General features: G+C 37.2%; 1 protein-coding gene across 1 annotated transcript in view; it reads right to left on the reverse strand.

Annotated features, from left to right (window-relative positions):
• Positions 1–19,328, reverse strand: part of LOC111816575 (autism susceptibility gene 2 protein-like) — a 589,696-nt gene that overhangs the window by 228,971 nt on the left and 341,397 nt on the right. The window contains exon 2 of the mRNA XM_023714307.1: positions 18,901–19,113. Coding sequence (XP_023570075.1) covers positions 18,901–19,113 — 213 coding nt within the window. The remainder of the gene's footprint in view (positions 1–18,900; positions 19,114–19,328) is intronic.

Here is a 19,328-nt window from a genome sequence, read left to right on the forward strand (position 1 = left end):
TGTCTTACTAATATGTTGTGAAACTGTGTCATTGCTCTTTCTCAATAAAATTAATTTAAAAAAAAAATCACCAAGGGTGCACCAAGCCTGAAACTGGATGTGGTAGCACATGCCTGCATTCCCAGCATTGGGGAGGCTGAGACAGGAGGACCACTACAAGTCTAAGCTGGATAGAAAAACCTGTACCAAGTAAATTTTTAAAAAAAATTAAAAAGCTTTCTTAAAAATAAAAAATGAACAGTCCACATTAGTTAAGTCAATAAAAATGCAAACAGATATGAATTTCTCCAATGAGCTTATCAAGAAGTAGAAAGTGAGAAGTACTTACTAATAGTTTGCATGTAACCACAAATAACTGCTTAGCCAGAATTCCAATCCTTTCATAGAGTATGTGTGTAAAGTGAAAGATCCAAACATGATGCAATACCATATGCAAGAATTCAACAAATGAAGTAGCCTTTGAAGGGTACCTTAAACATCAAGTTGGTTAACATTTCTTAACAACATTACCAGTAAATCTGGAATGGTTTTGCTGTGTACTCAGTTTTCTCCTACATTTTTCACAAGACTTTTGTTACATTTCAGTTTTCTGCTTGTCCTACTTATAACAGTTAAATGAACAATCACAACAAAAACAAACATAAATATATTCATGCCTAAATGCTAAAACCCAAAGACATGCATTTCTTCAAGCATGGTGCATTCTGCTTTGGAAGATTTTTCCTTAATTTCATGAAAAGAAATTTTCAAAGTTCATATATTCTCCTAGTAATCCAGTACAAAAGTACAAAACTCAAGAAAAACACTGATATGTGTATTTGATTAGGAAAAATTTCCACGTATTAACAAAACAAAAGGGGCTGGAGAGATGGCTCAGTGGTTTAAAGCACCTACTTGGAACTAGCTTAGCAAAGCATCAGGGACCTCGGTTCAATCTCCCAGCACCACATGCCAGCCAGCCCCGCCCCCTGGTGGGCTGAGCTGGCCACACACTCACTCTTTCTCTCTCTCTCTCTCTCTCTCTCTCTCTCTCTCTCTCTCTCTCTCTCTCAAAAAAAAAAAAAAAAAAAAAGCAAACCACACACAACCCTACAAGTCTCATGACAAAGTCAGAGGGAGACCCCTATGTTGGCAGCTCATAAATCCTAGAAAAAGATCATAAATACAGCTTGTAAGGAAACTCTCCCAACAAAAATAGATAGCATTATAAAAGCCACAAAGAAGATTAGTGAAAGACTAAGACTTAGCCATCATCCAACGACTTTTTCAAAGAGTATAGTTTTCACTGTTTATTTACTTTAAAGTATTCCCAAAGTAATTAAGTAGCCCAAACATGAATCCTTGGAAAATAGCAATCATCTCTTATAGTCTTTAGATGCCTTTAAATTAACAATGGGTCTGGGCATGCGGGATGCACATAAAACATTCATCAGAAGAAAATAACTCAACTGAAAAAGGGCAGAAAAACCCACAGTACAACCACTCCAGCTAATGACTGTTAAGTTGTTCCAGTGAAGAGATACCCTCTTACACATTTCATTCTGATCATATAAATAAGGATCAGAAAAGGATTTTCCAAAACCAGAAAAATCAATACTATGCCTTGCAATTTAAAGAAAAAATTAAAAACTAAACAAAAAAAATATTCAAAACTTATCTTAGTGATTAAAAGAAATAAAATTCAGAAATACTTTCATTACTGTCTTAGTTACTCTTTTCTTGTTGCTAGGACAACACTCAACACTCAAAAGGAAGGAAGGAAAGGTTTATTTAGCTCACAGTTACTAGAGGTTTCAGCTCATACTCAGCTGGCTCCAAGGCAGAGTGACACATGGCAGAGAGTATCCCTTCACGGTGGCAGCAAAAAGCAAGAGAGCAAAATGGAGTAGTGGCAACAACAATGGCTATAGAGAGGAAGTCAGTCTCTCTGTGTCTTATGTAACATTCAGCCTATCTGCCCCAGACTGGGTGTAGCACTCACACCCATAATCCCATCAGTACTCAGACCCATAATCTCAGCCTTTGATCTTGAATTAATCACAAAGTCTAGAAGTCTGTCGCATGACTCCTTGAGGCTTCCGGGGAACACTTAGACACAAACCATAACAATTACATTCCTTTACTATAAATTATTCATGAAAAGTAGGTTTCTATGACAAATTTGAAAGACAACATTACCACCCTTAGATTGCTGCCAACAGAAAGGTTCCCAAACAAAGTTGTACCATCTGATATCAATCTCTATTCTACAAAAGGGTTTTATCGTCTGTAAAAAAAACAGTATATAAAGACTCACTCCACTTATGCTTTTCTAATGTAATGTTTCCACCAGAACCTTCAATACTTTAATAACCATATGCACATGATAATTTTATCAAAGTGAGTCTTTACTGTAAAAATGAACATTCAGTGTTGTTCTTTGTACGCACTACCCACTTAAGTGTGGCTTTACCTAAATATGAATGCTAGCAAAATTTGGGAAATTCATAGCCTTTAAAATCTACTTTATAACACTGAAGGAAACAATAGTTTTAAAAATTTTAGCATGTGTAACTTTTTCACAAAATATTGAGAGCCATAAATAATATATGTATTTTTATGCAATCACAAAAACAATGATTTCTCATTCCTAGTCTCTTTCCCAATAGTGTTCCCACTGCCTAACCACTAATACACTAACAAATACTGCAGACAGGAAAACAAGGCCCAATCCTTCCCTTAGCCCTCCCACAGCCAGAGCAACATGAGCTTACTTAGTCATCAGGCCCTTCCTCTACCAAGCCCAGGATGACCTAGCACAACTAGAACCATGATCTTTCTCACCACCAGCATCTTTTCATTCCTGTGCAGCTTCCTCAACTGCCCTCTAGGCTACCACTCACTCCCTCAGGCCTTATAGAGCCACTGCTGGGCTGACAACCTGATGTCTCCCCAATTTTTAAAATTGTTGTTTCCTTCAGTGTTATAAAGTAGATTTTAAAGGCTATGAATTTCCCAAAGTTTGGTAGCATTCATATTTAGGTAAAGCCACACTTAAGTGGGTAGTGCATACAAACCAGGATTTTCAGCTGCTGCTGCTACCTCCCTGAGAAAACACACAGGACATGCCAGATAGTGCAAACACTAGGGACCAAAACTGGCACAGCCAATCTTCTCAAACCCTGTTGGGCTATGATCAGCAATGCCACTGTTCTGGAAGTGCCTTGGAAGCCATGGACACTCTTGTGGCTTCAGTGCCCTTCTATGTACAGGAAGGGAATCTGTCAGTCAAGCAACTACTACTCCTACATTTTGGCCAAGCTGTCACCATGATAGCTAAGAGTGTCCCACACATCCACAGCTGTGCAGGGAGATATTTACCCTGGAATCCACATGAATCATATACAGACCTATTCAACATGACTCCAGTCTAGTGCACTCCGAAGTACACTGCGCTGAAACCTCTCCACATGAATTCCAAAGTGCCACCACTATTTCCAAAGTCTCAAAACACAGGAAATCTTGCCTCAAGAGGCCTGCTCCTTTTTATATGAGGAGCACTCCTCGGATTAATCTAGAAGGGCTCCTTTCTCTGCACTATCCCCCTTTGCAGCAGAAAGGTCATGATAAGGCCTCACTGGGCTTATCTAACAATTTACTCAGAATTTTTACCGTGGATAAAGAAAACTGAGCAGGTAGCACTTAAGAAAGAGCTGGTAACCCTAATATCTATGAGGTATAAAAATACTAGGTAGCCAGAATGTTGTCAAAGTGCTCCAGAAAGTAATAGAGAACTGTGGAGATCTGCAAGAGTATTGGAGTGGCACTGGAAAATGCTGAAGAGCTCAAGAAAGCTGGCAAGAGGGCTTTGAGCTCCAGCTGCTGAATGTACTGCCTGGGAATGAAGAAGAACTGAAATGGTAAAAGCTGTTAACATAAAAAAGAAGAGCAGCCACTCAAAGTTCAAAGGTATAATACAAAGGGCTTAGAGTCATTAGCATACAAACCCAGAGATATTAACAGCCTGGAAGCTGCATTTGCCATTTGTGAGTTTTATCACAACTGATCAAGAATTCATAGTTAGGGCTGAAGAGATAGCTCAACTGTATAAGTGCCTGTCTGGCAAGCACAAGGTCCTGAGTTCAGTCCCCAGTACCAAAAAAAAACCCCAGAATCCATAGTTAATCTGTAACATTTGCGAAGCTAGGAGAGGGAACTTCCCTTTGAGAGGGCTCTGAACATGAGGGTAGACAACTGTGACAATGATTTCAGTAGGCCCACGAATTATACCATGTCTGATTTCCACCTTATTTACAGAACTACATTTGCTGTTAACAGACTGGTATATCTTGTTTTTCACTGAATATATTTACAACAAAATTTCCTCCTTTCCATCTAATTATAGCCAGAGATAAGAAATTTCTGGAAATGAGTTCAAACTACTAGCCATGAAACAATGAGATAACTATCTCTCATTTGGGATCCCAACATGACATCTAGGATAAATAATTTTATTGCTCAGATGGAGGGAGGAAGGCAGAGAGGGGAAAGGAAAGGAAGTGGAAGAGAGGAAGACATCAGAAAGGCAGAATGTACAAGAGGCCTAACATGAAGTATTCAATATAGTTTTTGATTGTTTCCCACTTGTAGAATCATAGCCCAATTAATTTTATGCCACATTTCTTATCTAGGAAAAAAAAGTTGTGCTAGATTGGCACATATGAGAATAGTGAATAACCACATCACAACAATATCAAAGTTTTTATTATTTTAATCTTTTATCCAGACATATGTCTAATCCCAACTAAGTGGCCTTCAAGAAGGAATATGTAAATGAGCAAGAAAAGAATTTTTTCTTATATTCTATTTTATTCTGCCAAATCATGTCACTCATATTCTAAAAAAGAGTGTGTATATGTCACTGAGAATGCAACCCAGAGCCTTCACACTAAGCTACATCCCTAGTCCTTTTCTATTTATTTTGAGACATTGTCTCAATAGGTTGGCTGCTGGGAGCATATTACTGTGCCACCAAGGCAAGTTCAAAAAATCTCTTCTAAAAACATTTTAGAAAAAGAAATGTGGGAGTTGGATCAAATAAATGGTGAATCCTAATATTAAAATCCTAGAATCTCAGATCTGAGTGATATTTTCTATAAACATGATTATCCTTGCTTTCTACTTGACTCTTTAAGCCAGTGTATGAAATAATTGTGGCTAGGGATCTATAATACTGTTTACTTCAAATAAAACTTTTAGTACTTCTTCAGGCAACTTATTTAGGAAGACAATGTATAAATCATACTTTGAAATATTTACAAAGTTGTTTTGGGGATGTAGTTCACCAATAAAGCACATAGCTAGCAAGTGTGAGGTCCTGGGTTTGTTCACCAGAACTACACAAACACACACACACTATCACATGTACACCCGTACAGAGCATATACAACTCACTAGTAACAGAAATACACTTACATGAGTAAATTGTCTTGTCAGTATTAATTTACCAAAATGCTGAAGTTCAAATCATATCTAGTACTCCTTGGTTTGACTCTCTATTTTACACAGAAGTAAAGCTACTTCATAATGATGAGAAGACTCAAAATAACTCATAACTTATTGTTGCTTGGTTTCAAAAAAATTTTCATTGACAAACTTTTCATTTTTGCCTCAGTTCCAGCCTTCTATAACTCTCATTGGAAACACCATCACAAGAAGCCAAGTTACATGAAAGAAAAACAACACAGTCCTTTAGTGCTGTTTTGGACTATCTCACCAAAACTGGCAATTATCTTTTTTAAAAGCTTAGTCCTCCAAAATATTTCATTTTCTTCTCACATACCACATGAAATTCTAATAAACTTAATGTTTTCTTGGTTATAAAATGTATTTTCAAAATATTATTCTGAATTAATATAACTATGCTTCTTACCTGTGACTAAGATCAGACTCACAGAGATTTGTAGGAGTAGATGGAGGAAGACATTTTAGAAAATAGGTTATATTGATGAAATAGGGGAACTGGGGTCAGGTAGTACATAAAGTAAATGGAAAAGTTCCTAAAGGGAAAAAAATATGTGAGCTTCTACGCTACATAAAGAAAGTTGAAGTTTAACCTATAAGTAAATAACTAACAAGAACCAATTTGTATGTTGTCAAGAGAACAGTAAAAAGAATCTGGAAAATGAATTAAAGACTGGTGAGATCAGAGACTGAGATAACAAGTAAGAAACTACTATCATAAAATAGCTGCTATAGTTGAGACCTAAAATATCTCCCCCAAGTCTCATGTATTCAGAAGTAGAGCTACTGGAAAGCCCTGGAGTTTCTATAACCAGGAGTGTACTGACCCACTGATGAGTTCCTGGCTACATGTGCTATGTAAAAGGTGGGGCCTCTGAAATCCACTGGTCAAATAAATCTACCCTCATTTAGGTTGTGGACATTGGATACTTCATTCCAAAGATGAGAAAATAACTACATAATACAACAGCAAGAAACAGAAAGGTTGAGCTGATGAACAAGGAGAAAAGGCAGAAAACTGTGGGTAGACAAATGGGAGAGGGATCAATAGATGGAGGAAAGGGAGAGGAAGTGGTGTAAAGAGGGAAGAAACAAGAGATTAAGATGAGTTATGTATATGTACCAATTCCATATAAAGAATATAAACATTATGTACTTATTAATAAACAAAAAAGTCTATGAGTGGAGAGAGAAGAAAAATACATATAACTCTACAGGCTGTGGAAATGTACAGGTGAACCGAAGAAAAATATAACTTTCAAATTTCTAGCATGAGAAGATTTCATGGTGTAGATGCTCCACAGATGGTGTACACACTAACACGAGCCAGTGAAATGAAAGAGCAAATTTGAGGTCACCATTACAGAGTCCATTGGGAGATATGCTGAGTTTGAAAAGCCTGTCAATGATTCAAATGAAAGAAATCTAATAAGCAGCTGGATTTATAAATCTAGAAACTCAGAGGGCTAGGTTGAACTTTTAAATGCAAGTTCTCCATAGATGGGGCGAATGAATCACCAGAATGTAAGCTCCATGAGGGTGGAGAATTTTGTTGTTTAGTTTATTAATGTAATGTATCTCAAGCACTCAAAGTTATGTCTCTCCATAGCAGTACATGAGCAGTAAATATTTAATCAATGGGTGTCAAAGGACAGTGATCAGTATAGAAGGAGTGAACCTTATTATGTAATAAAATTTTTTTAGAAATTCACTGAGAAAGCACCACTTACACTTTCAAAGAAACATACGATTTCCAAAGACAAGAAAACATTTAGGAATTAACTTCTGTAAAAATAAAAAAATAAATTACGAAAAAATTGAGAACTTCTCTATAACATCCTGCTCAGATCACTTATCTGGCATTTTATGGTAGAAGCATTACAAAATTTATTTAACTATACTTTTTTATTGATTTTATTGAGGAACAGCAATGAGACAGTTTCAAAACTGATTAATAGGTCAGTTTCAATAATTAATACATTGCATATTGTTATCTTCTTAGTTATTCATAGTACAAGATGCAGACATGATGTCCTGTCCAAATACTATTATATTAGTACAAATCATTCTTCTCATTGAATTAAGAAAAAGTAGCTGTATATCTATCCTATTTTGAATATACAGATACAAAATGGTCCTTCCTTTGTATCCCCTTTTTTTGTTTAGTTTTGTCAGGGATGGGTGTTCCATTGCCATTTAAATATATAGGTGAGTGAATTCAGCAAAATAATCCAATATAGTCCAGTACTCCATAATAGTAGTGGGTTAATCTGTACGACTGGCAATGTCAGAAGTTGGTTTTTTTTTTTTTTTTTTAATTTTATTTATTTATTTATTTATTTGTGTGTGTGTGGCCAGCTCAGCCCACCAGGGGGCGGGGGCTGGCTGGCATGTGGTGCTGGGGGATTGAACCATGGTCCCTGTGCTTTGCTAAGCTTGTTCTGAGTAGGTGCTTTAGACCACTGAGCCATCTCACCAGCCCCTCAGAAGTTGTTAATTTGAGCTTTTCACAGCTCAGCATATTAATATGGCTTTACTTTTTATACCTCGTTTTTATACTTTTCTACTGGATAGTTAAGACCAAGATAAAACAAGACCTATATAACAAGAAATGTATCTTTTGTATCAGATGAGGTCAGTCAAGTCCCCTCAGGATTTATCCTGTTACCCTGTACCACAGTTTGCAGATCCTTTGTTAGTGTCAGCCATGTAGATGAGTCATAGTCATTGCTTGACCAATTTGCTCTCTGTGAAAGCCTGAGAGAATGTTTTCTCTCCATGTGACTCTCCTTAGGCACACTCTACATAATTGATCACATTGCTCTGTGGCCCCATAATCTCCTTTATCAGAAAATTTGGGACACAGCTGAATTACAGGATGTTACAGTATAAGTTCTCCAATGTCCTGCCTGAGTCTTCACTGACCTTAAAACAAGTAAATTTCTTACTGGCAGGAAAAAAAAAAAAAAAGATACTTGTTTCTAGTTTCTGATAATTAGCATAAAATGGTTCATCCCAGGCCAGAACTATAAATTTTCTTATATGAAGAGCTCCAGGAATACATAGTTACAACAGGATTAGTAGCCACAACTAAAATAATTTCAAGAAAACATCTATTTTTAGGTCCATCATAAATATATCAAAGTCACCAAAATACTGGAGGACTATTAAGATTTTAATAATCCACAAAAGCTGATAACATTATTGGGACAGGCAATTTCCAGTAAATTGTTACATCTGAAGTAAAAATGAAGGCAACATAATGTTTCTATTTGTAAAAATAAGACTCTAAGAGAACTGATAAAAGCATACCTCCTAATTGATACTGATGCTTTCAGGAGGATATAACATGACTCGGGAAATTTTATTTAAAATCCAGGAGGGAACTCAAGAAAATGGCACATTGGGAAAGAAACAATTTCAAAGAATTTGATTACATATATATCTAAATGTATGCACTCTCTAAAAGATGTTTCACCATGCCTCTCTTTGAACCACACTAAATTGTCCATCTTAGCTTCATTTATTATAAATAGGTTTCCATGAAGTCAGGATAGACCTACCAACCCATAAACACACCAAGGACAGAGTAGCTATCATTACACACATCCTTTTCTGTTATGTCAGAGTCTTTTGTATAGGGTTTGCACACAAAGATTTTGTAGAGTGAGTGACAATATGGGGAGAATAAACAGGTGAATACAAAAGAGAGAGGACTGATGACAGACCTGCCTTTCCTCTACCCCAACCCATTAAACAATATAGTCAGAAAGAGCCTCATTGAAGTCACTAGATGCAGTGGAGGGGTACCTCAGGTGGACAGAGCAACATCTGCAAGGAACCCTTGGAAAGAGACAATGATGGAAACTGGAAACACAAGAAAAGGTATTCTTCAAGTGAAAGATAGCAGTGGCTTTTTATAAGTTTTACTTCCAGGCATGAAATAGCCTCCACCATGTGGTGTCCTACAAAATTATATCTCTGGAGAGATGGACATTTAGATTGAGAGAGGCATGAGTGAACAGCCAACTATAAAATTAGGGTACAATATGAAAAGAACAAAAGCGAATTTTAAATAATAGTTATGTATCTCAACTTTTTGAAAAACCCTGACTTATGCTTATTGCTTTAAGTAACTAATACTGACACATTGCACTCTCAATAATGTCTTAAGACTAAATGATAAATTCTGGGGTAACTTTAGTCATAACAAAGGATCACGGAAATACTAAAGGGAATACTATTAATAATGAAGAAGTCTATATAAGCTTAAAAAAAGAAGATCCTCTTCTAAAACACAAATATAAACATTATTCTAAACAAAATAATAGTCAAAGTACAGGCAGACCAAATTTAGAGAAAAAAACAGCTCTTTTAGTATAGTATCATAGTATCCATGGATCCAGTTAACATATAGGATGGGCCTCAAGCAGAAGAAGCAGTTACAAAGCAAATGGAAACAAATGAGAGTCCATGAACTGAAAAAATAAACTTCACACACAGTGGATTCATGAAGAAGGGAATTTTACGCATCCATTAAAAAAAATCCTGTCATCTGTGATATGGATAGAGCCACAGATTATTATGTTAAGTAAAATACATCAGGCACAGAAAAACAAGTAACACATGAGTATATGCAGAATCTAAAAAGTAGACCTCAAGTTAAAGGTAGAATGGTAGTTACCTCAGGCCAGGAATAGTAAGCCATGGGCAATGGAGAAAGGAAAGTTCCATCCAGGGATAGTAAGTTATAGTTAGGAGAAACAAACTTTGGGTCACCACTATACAGTATGGTGACAATAAATAATAACTGTACTATACATTCTGAAAAGCAAAAAAAAAAAGATTTTGAAAGGCTTTATCAAAAAATGGTACATGTTTAAAAGGAGAAATACATATAACCTATTTTATACACTGCATAAGTCTGCCAAAATTATATGATATACCATCAGTATATACAATATTTATATATTTGTGTAGCATCTTAAAATAAAATTAAAGTAAAACAAAAATCAATTTTAAAACTCTAGATATAACTGTCAGTGCAAATAAAAGAACTGTCAAAAGCAAAGGTACAAAAGGCTCAGAACAGATATTACTATCCTACCTGGCTTAAGAGGCAAACAAAAGATACTAGATACAAGAAGAAAGTAAGATGACAGCTGAAGACAAGCTAAAAGTCTGGGAGAAAAAGAGAAAGATGGGATATCAGGTTTGAAGGGGAGGGACAGACAAAAGCAAGGTAAGAATTACAGTGAAAAGAAAGAGTTTAACTCCAAATCCTTGCCTTTTAATACCACACCATGTCGATTTGTCCCTTTACTCTTCCTAAAGGAATTATGCAGCACTCTTCAGATGATCCCAATATAGTCTCCCCTCACAAGCCCATTCAACAATTCCTTTCATTTGAGGAATATTTAGAGTTTATTTACAGGGAGGTAGAAGGTAAGTAATGATAAGTTATGAAAGTGGACTTGTAACTTTTCAAACAATGCCATATGTCTCCCAAATATCTACATGAGGTCCATTACTCAGCTTTATATTTTACCTGAGAAAGGTTTTTGTCCCATCATCCTTGCTGTTTGTTTAAAGAAATCTGATAGTGATTTTTTTATTTTGTCTGTTTGTTTGTTTGTGTTTTTTGGCAGAACCGGAGATTGAACTCAGGCCCTTGCTTGCCAGCGAAGCGCTTATTCTACTGAACCAACTCCACAGTCCCTGATAGTGTATTTTTAAAATCAAATGTTATTATTAATAGTTTTTCTCACATAGTGTAACAATTTCACTAGCTCTGTTCTGTACTGCACTCATCTAGAAGGGAACAACAGTTCATTCTCATCACAACGTATTATAAACAAATGCCATCTACTGCTGACACACCATGGGCAACTGCTGAAGGGAAAGTAGGTTTTGCTACTTAAACTAAAATTTATCAGAGGACTTTTACTCTGTTAATTTTAGGAAAGTAAAATGTTTCCTTTTGAATTCGTAGGACCAAAACCAGAAATTAAAGTATATCTTACGGAATGAAAGCTTTCTTATTTATGAAGAAAGCAGTAGTCTCTAACTTCCATTAATATATGGGCAATATTTTCAAATTTCATTCACACCTGCATGTAAATACTGTCACTAAATACCACCAATTTTAGGGGATTCATAAAACTCATAAACATTAAGAGATCCACATCATTGTTTAGACTAGAATAAGGAACCGGAACCTAAGAAAAAGGAAATGAAACGTAACAGATGATCTATTTAGAAATGGGTGTTATTTGAGAAAGCCTTAGGAGAAGACAACAGCACAATTATTTTATCACACTACTCAAGTAAACTAGTAGAAGCACCAATCATTTTGCCTTTTTTTTTTTTTTTTTTTTTTTTTAAAGTACTTGGTACAGGATCTCACTATGCAGCTCAGACTCAATAGTGATCCTCCTCCTCCTGTTTTCAGCCTCCGCAGTGCTGGGATTACAGGCCTGCACCACCATGTCTGGGCTTGGTGGCCTGCTCAGCAAGCCAAGGGGCAGGTGTGGGGCTGGAGTGGCATGTGGTGCAGGGACTGGACCCCAGTCCCTGCGCTTGCCTAAGCAGGTGCTTAGTCCATTGAGCTATCTCACTAGCCCTGTACCAGTCATTTTGGTAAAAGCAGTCTAGTACACTACCAGAAAAAAGCATTTTATAACATTTTTTTTTTATTTTTCAATTACATCTTAAGTGCAAGTCAGTCTGTCTTTAGAAGGGGTGACTCTTGCAGCATCCACAGTGGGACCCTCCACTGAGAGCTGTTATCTTAAGTTTTAACAAAAATTTCAGAGTTGCACTGAGGTATGCAGTCCAAAGGGCACCCTTTGGAAAGTATAATTCTGTATGTTCCCTCCTCAGGAAAAAAAAAAAAGCACCTAATTTAATCTAATTACAGCCAATCTCAGCCCTTCAGAAATACCATCAGCAATTAGGATTTATCCCACTCTGAATCTAGATGAAGGGTACAAGCACTTCCCCAGCACAAGCAGGTGCCATAGTAATTACATGATGACCTGCTCATCAGCATCACTGCCTGCAGACACAGAAGAAGTGAGTTGCTGTAGAAGAGTGGTCAAGAGATGCAGGTAAAATGCTTCACCAGGCCATGTGGCACAGCACAGCAGGCTTCCTGAAAGATAGCAGGTGGGGCCAGACAGGAATTGCTAGCATTTGGGAGATATTTTAATCTGCTTTCAGGAGTATTTTTCTAAGTAGTGGTGTGAGAATACATACCCCTAGATATGAAAAGCCTCAGAGTTCCTGCAAGAACACTGTTACATCTGCTTGGCACAAAACCATACACCCTCGCATCAAGAGGCAATCTCCAGAATTCATTTAGAATTCCAAAATAGATTATTTTAAACATCATTAGAACCAGTAGCTCAATAATGCATTAAAACAGTTGGAAACCTATGAAAAACCAGGTCTAATGGGACTGAAGGTTAAGTACAGCAAGGTGTGTCACAAAGGTCCCCTCGGCCAAAACCTCACGGGCTAAGAGCAAACAGCACTCCTAGTAAAACAAAGTGTATAATTCAACATGTTTTTCTCCCTCAGTTAACTAGTCAAAGAAGGGCTTAAAAGAATGCAATATTGGATTTATCCTCATATTTAATTAAAAAGAGAACTAACAGCACTATCAACAAGGAGTTCATTCCTTGCTTAGCACAAGACTTTTCTCTGCAAAGGCATTTTGAGAATGGGCAGTGAAACAACTCAATATATAAACATTTAGGGAAAGCTATCATGTAAATAATGCTACTGATACTATTGGTAACAACACTGAAGAGGAAGTACAAATCACAATCCTGAAGCTGGGGGAAGCCATAAAAGAATCAAGATCATCATCCACTGTCAAATTCCAATCAACTCACCATTTTCCTCTTCTTGCATTGTGTCCAGAGACCCTACATTCCTTCAACAGAGTTCTATCAAATAAAAATGTTTCCAGGTATAAAAGTTACATGTAAGAATCTGAATATACAATAATACTCCCCAAGTTTTAGAAATCAAATAACCATTTTTTCCTACATAGCAGTTGTATAAATACCTAGAGGAAGATAATGTCCTATGATAGGCTCATAGAAAATACTGTAAGATGTTAGCAGATTTAAAATAAGAGCGTAACACAGTTGTACACATTTAACCACACACAGATAAACTGTGGGCAGATGGCATGGATCTCTGAGCACTCCCCTAGGTTGGCCTCCACCCCAGTACAGTGTATGTTTGACTCTCTGGGAAGGGTGTGAAATTTAGCTCTGCCTACGTACACATAATGGAATTTTCTAATGCACCTTTGGCTTTATGTTTTCAGAAAAAGATTTACAAATTGGGCATCAAGATATCCACCAGTTCTCAAGTAACATTTAGCACACAGAGATGCCTGTTCCTGCCTGTCTTAAAGCCCACCCACAATTTCATTTTCAATTAGCAGCTCCTCGAAAGGCAGTAATGAAAGCAGTTGCTAAAGAGCATTCAGATGTCACGGAAAGACTGCAAACCCAAACTGTAAATAGCACATTGTGAGTCGCCTGTCACCACCATCAACTCCCACGGGAATCTCGCAGCACGTGGCTATCATAACCATCTGCTCGGCTCCCCACCAACATCACTGCAAACCACACAGTCACCCACCACTCCCACCTCCCACTCATTACCTGTCATGCACAGACTTGTGTGAAGATGAGAATGCTGTGAATAGAGAATAGAGAATACACGGAGGCTTATTTTATGTTCTGCAGCTGAGATCAGACCACATGCAAATTACTGTGTATAATCAGAAGAGGGAAAAGTGTACAAATAGCCTCAAACCCAAAATGTAAATTTAAATAAAGCAAAATAGTTCTCTTCTATCCTCATCCATTACCAAAAGTACACTAGATAGACCTGTTTAAGATAAAGACAGATTTCCTCACCATTCAAGCAGTATTATCCTAGGAATATGTGGGTATAGAGTGAAGAATCTCTCCTGTTGGTTTATATTTCTATATTTATTTCATTACAAATATATAGGACTTAAGTAGCCCTTGAGCAGTGCACACACACACCTCCTCAAATTCTTACTGTGTGAAACAACTTTTATAAGGGTAAGTCCCACTAACCTGAATCACTGCTCACTCTCTTAATAGTACTTTTTTTTTCCTGTTCAACATATTTTTTCTATAGGTTTTATTTGATGAAGCAGTAGTTATGTGCCATGTGCTTTTAAAAATATTTAAAGTTTAAATATTTATAGTTTTGGAAGAGGAGATGACTTATAATCTAGTATTTCTGCAGGCCTGAGCCCAGGTTGGGATCCTAAGGCACCCACGCCACGGCAGGCTGTAAGTACCACTGAAAGCTCTGAAAGGTTCCCCAGCACTGTCAGTGCTCCAGTGTTGTAATTTTCTGCTCAAATACATGATGGTGCTATTTCTTCAGACACACGTAAACCAGCACATGTCTCTAAGACAGCAGCTTCCCACCAAACTTCACTGGCCAGATCAGGGCTCTGACAGGGGACGCACGATGGTGAAGAGCCAGGTGGAGTGTCCTCCTTAGTCTCATGCTCAACATCTTCCACTTCCGGGTTCCACTGAAGTCTTACCAACAGGTGTTCAGCGCGAAGTTCCAGTAGTGCTGTATCTTAGTCACTTGCTTACCATTGGGATATAATAACTGATGCCCACAATTTAAAGGGGTAAAGATTTATTTTAGCTCATGGTTTCAGGTCATGGTTGGATGGTTCTGAAGCAGAGGGGAACAGCTGAGGAAAAGTTACAGCATGAAAGTCAGTAGGCAGACAGCAAAGGGAGGAAAAAAGAAGGAAGGCACAGCCTTGCAGGCCACATGCTAGTGACCAAGCTCTTCTAAAAGGCTCTGCTTCCAACAATACATTCAGGTATGGATTCACACGTGAATTAATTAACCCAAAGTGGAAAACATGTGCTCCATGATGTGCTCCAATCACCTTATGCACTTCTGAGAATTCTGAGGGACATTTTAAATCTAAACCACAAAAGATCCACAGTGTGGTAGACAGAGAACTGTATTCAGTACCACAGTTTGTAACCTTCACCTGACTACACAATTCTTGAGAAGCAAATGGAACCCCATTTAACACATGACACTTGAAATTCTAAAGAATGAGGTAAAACTGGCTTAGTGCCCCTCACGTTTCCTTTTTTAAAATTGTTTTATTTATTTATGTGTGTGTGTGTGAGTGTGTGTGTGTGTGTGTGTGTGTGGCCAGCTCAGCCCACTAGGGGGCGGGGCTGGCTGGCATGTGGTGCTGGGGGATTGAACCGCAGTCCCTGTGCTTTGCTAAGCTTGTTCTAAGTAGGTGCTTTAGACCACTGAGCCATCTCACCAGCCCACCCCTCACATTTCTTAATAATAGTTGAAGGTACCTTCAGGCATTTAACCATTATAACAAATGTATTTATGAAAGAGCACATACCAAAGTTCGTATGTCTTTCTATTATAAAAGTATAATCCCAAATTACAATCATATATTAAATGCTCAGGGATTTCTTGAAACCTATAGACTCTAGAGTCAAACTCAGTAAATACTTGTGCAGTTTTTGGCATAGATTTCCACCCAGAGCTAATTAGCAGGTCTTCAGAAATGTGACCTGAACTGGATTGTGTTTAACCAAAGTTTTCCATTACAAAATCTCCTTTGCAAAGTAATTTCTTTTCTCTTTTCCTTTATCCCAGTTTCTCTTTCCTTTTAAAGTTCCCATATTATAATATCTATTGTACATTTTGGATCTTATTTACTCTTTCAGTTTTTCACACTAGGGAAACAAAACAAAGTAGTTTCTATTAGCAACAAATTTTACAGAAAGCACCTCAGGCACCACAGGTAAGTCTCATTGAAAGAAAAGACCAGCCTCTGGAAGCAAACAATCACAAAGGAAGGAATATGAACTTGAATACACTACTCCATCCACATGAGTAGAAACACAGGTGATAGCTTAGTTACCTGGACTCTTCTATACCATCACAGCCACTCCAAAGGGCCAACATGCAATGCCAGTACACAATACAAATGCAACCATCACACACAGCTTTAATAACAGCTCTTTCATTAGAATTTTGCATTAGGATTGCTTCCCCTTCTTCTAGAAATCAGCAGGAATTTTGTGTCTATAATTTACAATGCCAACCCTAAGTGTTCCACCAAGTTTGACTCCACTACACTAGATTTTAGGGAGAAAAGCAAATTTGTATTCCTTACAAGCATTACCAATCCAGATCATCTTATTTAAAGCTTTTAAACCATGTAAGGTGTTCCAACATAAGACATTCCTACCAGCAAGGTTAGAGTCTACCTACTTTTCCTTGTGACATATCCCAATTCTTTTTATATTCTGCTGAAATGGATGCATTCTTACAGTCACCTATGAGTAGAAGAAATCTCAATAGCAAAATTTATATAACAAAAAAATGGCTTCTACTACAGTGTTCAGCCTATTTCTCTGATGTAGTTCTTACTAGAAATAAAGGACAAACTAATGGACTAAACAGAGATTTAGAAATCCAACTGGAGCCAAATCTGAGTTTTTCGACCTGTCATTAACTTTTCATTATTCCTGCTCTATTTTTAAAACGCTTTCTCTGTGTTATGAAAGAGCACATACCAAAGTTCGTATGTCTTTCTATTATAAAAGTATAATCCCAAATTACAATCATATATTAAATGCTCAGGGATTTCTTGAAACCTATAGACTCTAGAGTCAAACTAATCATGTAGTTTCTAGAAATACTTGTATACTCCTCTCTGTCCTCTGACCTACAGTTTTCTTGCTGTTTCTTCCAAATCTTTATCTCAAGCAAAGAAAACAAAATGTACAGAGGAAACTAAGCAAATACTGGGGATAGGGAGCTCTGAGTCTAAACGCTAGCTCTGTCTCTCACTGCTAGATGAACTCTGACCAACCATTTTATCTCTTTACACCCCAGATTCCACATCTGTAAGTTAATCATGGTAATTACATACCAGGCAGGGTTGTAGTACAAATTACAGGTTATACTATATAAAGCTGCTTCAATGAATGACTGCAGACTAGATACAAGTAGATAAACATTAGTAATTACTGTTATAACTCCAACTTGAGATTTTGGAGCCCATGAGCACCTTTGGAAACACTGCCCAAAGTGTCAGATTTAAGAACATTACACTGGACTTCTTCAAGTCTATTCTGAAACTTATTACTCCAGATGTTATAGCCTTCATTACCCATTAAGCTGAACTCTGAATAAAACTTCTAATAAACCTCCTTGATTCCTTTAATCTAATTTCGTAACTAAAAATTATCACCCAAAACACACACTTGATGCATCAATCTGACCACTATCAAATAGAAAGTTTCTTAATCTACAATTTCATGAGATCCTAAGGAAATACCAGGAAATTCTGGTTACTAAGAAACATGATATTATTTTAATATTGTATGATATTTTGAAAACAATATATTGTATGATTCCAGATCTTTCCCTCTGCAAATAAACATCTGCAATCTAGAAATTACCTGTTCCACTTTTAATCAGCAACACCTGCTCTATGAACCCGAATTCTTTCCTCTGCTTCCTTCAAATGACAGGCAATCCCACCCAATAGTCTTACCAAAAACAAAATGCAACAAGTATACAGGTAAATGCCACAGGCACTAAAGCCTTCCTATTAGTGGATAAAATTTGCTAAGAATAGCTTTATTTTGCATTATTACTCGGTGTCATTTGTGAATTTCCACAGGCACAAAGGATCCCCAATAACAAGAGCTGTATTTACTCGTGTATCACTGAAAATTATTAACAAGACAGAGAGACCCTCTCCAAGACTTTTCTTTCACCAGCAAGTCTTCCAAAGCTAATTCTGAGTTATAGCTTAAGGAAAACAACTAAGGTACCAAAAGTCAAACTCATTTCTTTGCCCATGCTCTACACGCCACAGTACTTGGGCATTATAGAAAACACTAATCATTTTCAAGACGTGGCTGGCACACATCATCATTTCTAGCAACTGAGAACCTAAGTTATACAATGTACATGGGCAAATTGTTCTATTCTGCTTGTCCTAATCACAAAGCCCTCTCTTCACACGCCATCTTGATGATTATGAGGCTTTAGTGTGCTTAAGCAACAGTCATCCAGCATAGAGCTTTGCTGTGCAGAGAACATCTGACTGAAAGTGTATTGTGATAAAGTTTTAAATCCTAATAAAAAGCATCAAGACTAGTGTCATACTTATTTAGAGATAAGTACACAACTCTGATGAGCAGCCACTTCTGCAAACCATCAAGGACATCTTCTCTGCCTGTTCAGAAGAACCACAGACGACAGGAACCTGAGAAGGTCAGAGCAAAAAGCAAACTCAAACTTCCTCACCTGTCTGAGTCCCTTTGTCATTTTCTTTCTCTTCCCAAGATGCTGGCAGAGATTGCGGTCATTTTCTCGATCTGAACTGTAGTGATGTGGATGGCTGAGCCTACTCTTCTTTGAATGAAAAGACAAGCCATTGGTAAGTGCTTCTCGTTTCTTCTTACTCAGGGGAGTCTGGCCTTTCTCCACACGTTCCTGAGGCTTAAGTGCTACATCTTTCTGTAGAAGAGAAAGAAAAAGAAGTAGTGGTTACACTGATATCTACGCTCACACCCAAATTATAAATTAAACACTATTAGTAAAAAGGTAGAGAAGAGAGAGAGAAATGAAATATAAAATACCTAAAACTGTGAACCATGGCACTTAAATTATCTGAATCATTAAGGACACCACAAAAACTCTTATCTATGTTTACTGAACAGAAAACTCCAAAA

Source organism: Octodon degus, unplaced genomic scaffold, assembly GCF_000260255.1.
Source record: "Octodon degus isolate 3935 unplaced genomic scaffold, OctDeg1.0 scaffold00035, whole genome shotgun sequence".
Taxonomy (NCBI): domain Eukaryota; kingdom Metazoa; phylum Chordata; class Mammalia; order Rodentia; family Octodontidae; genus Octodon; species Octodon degus.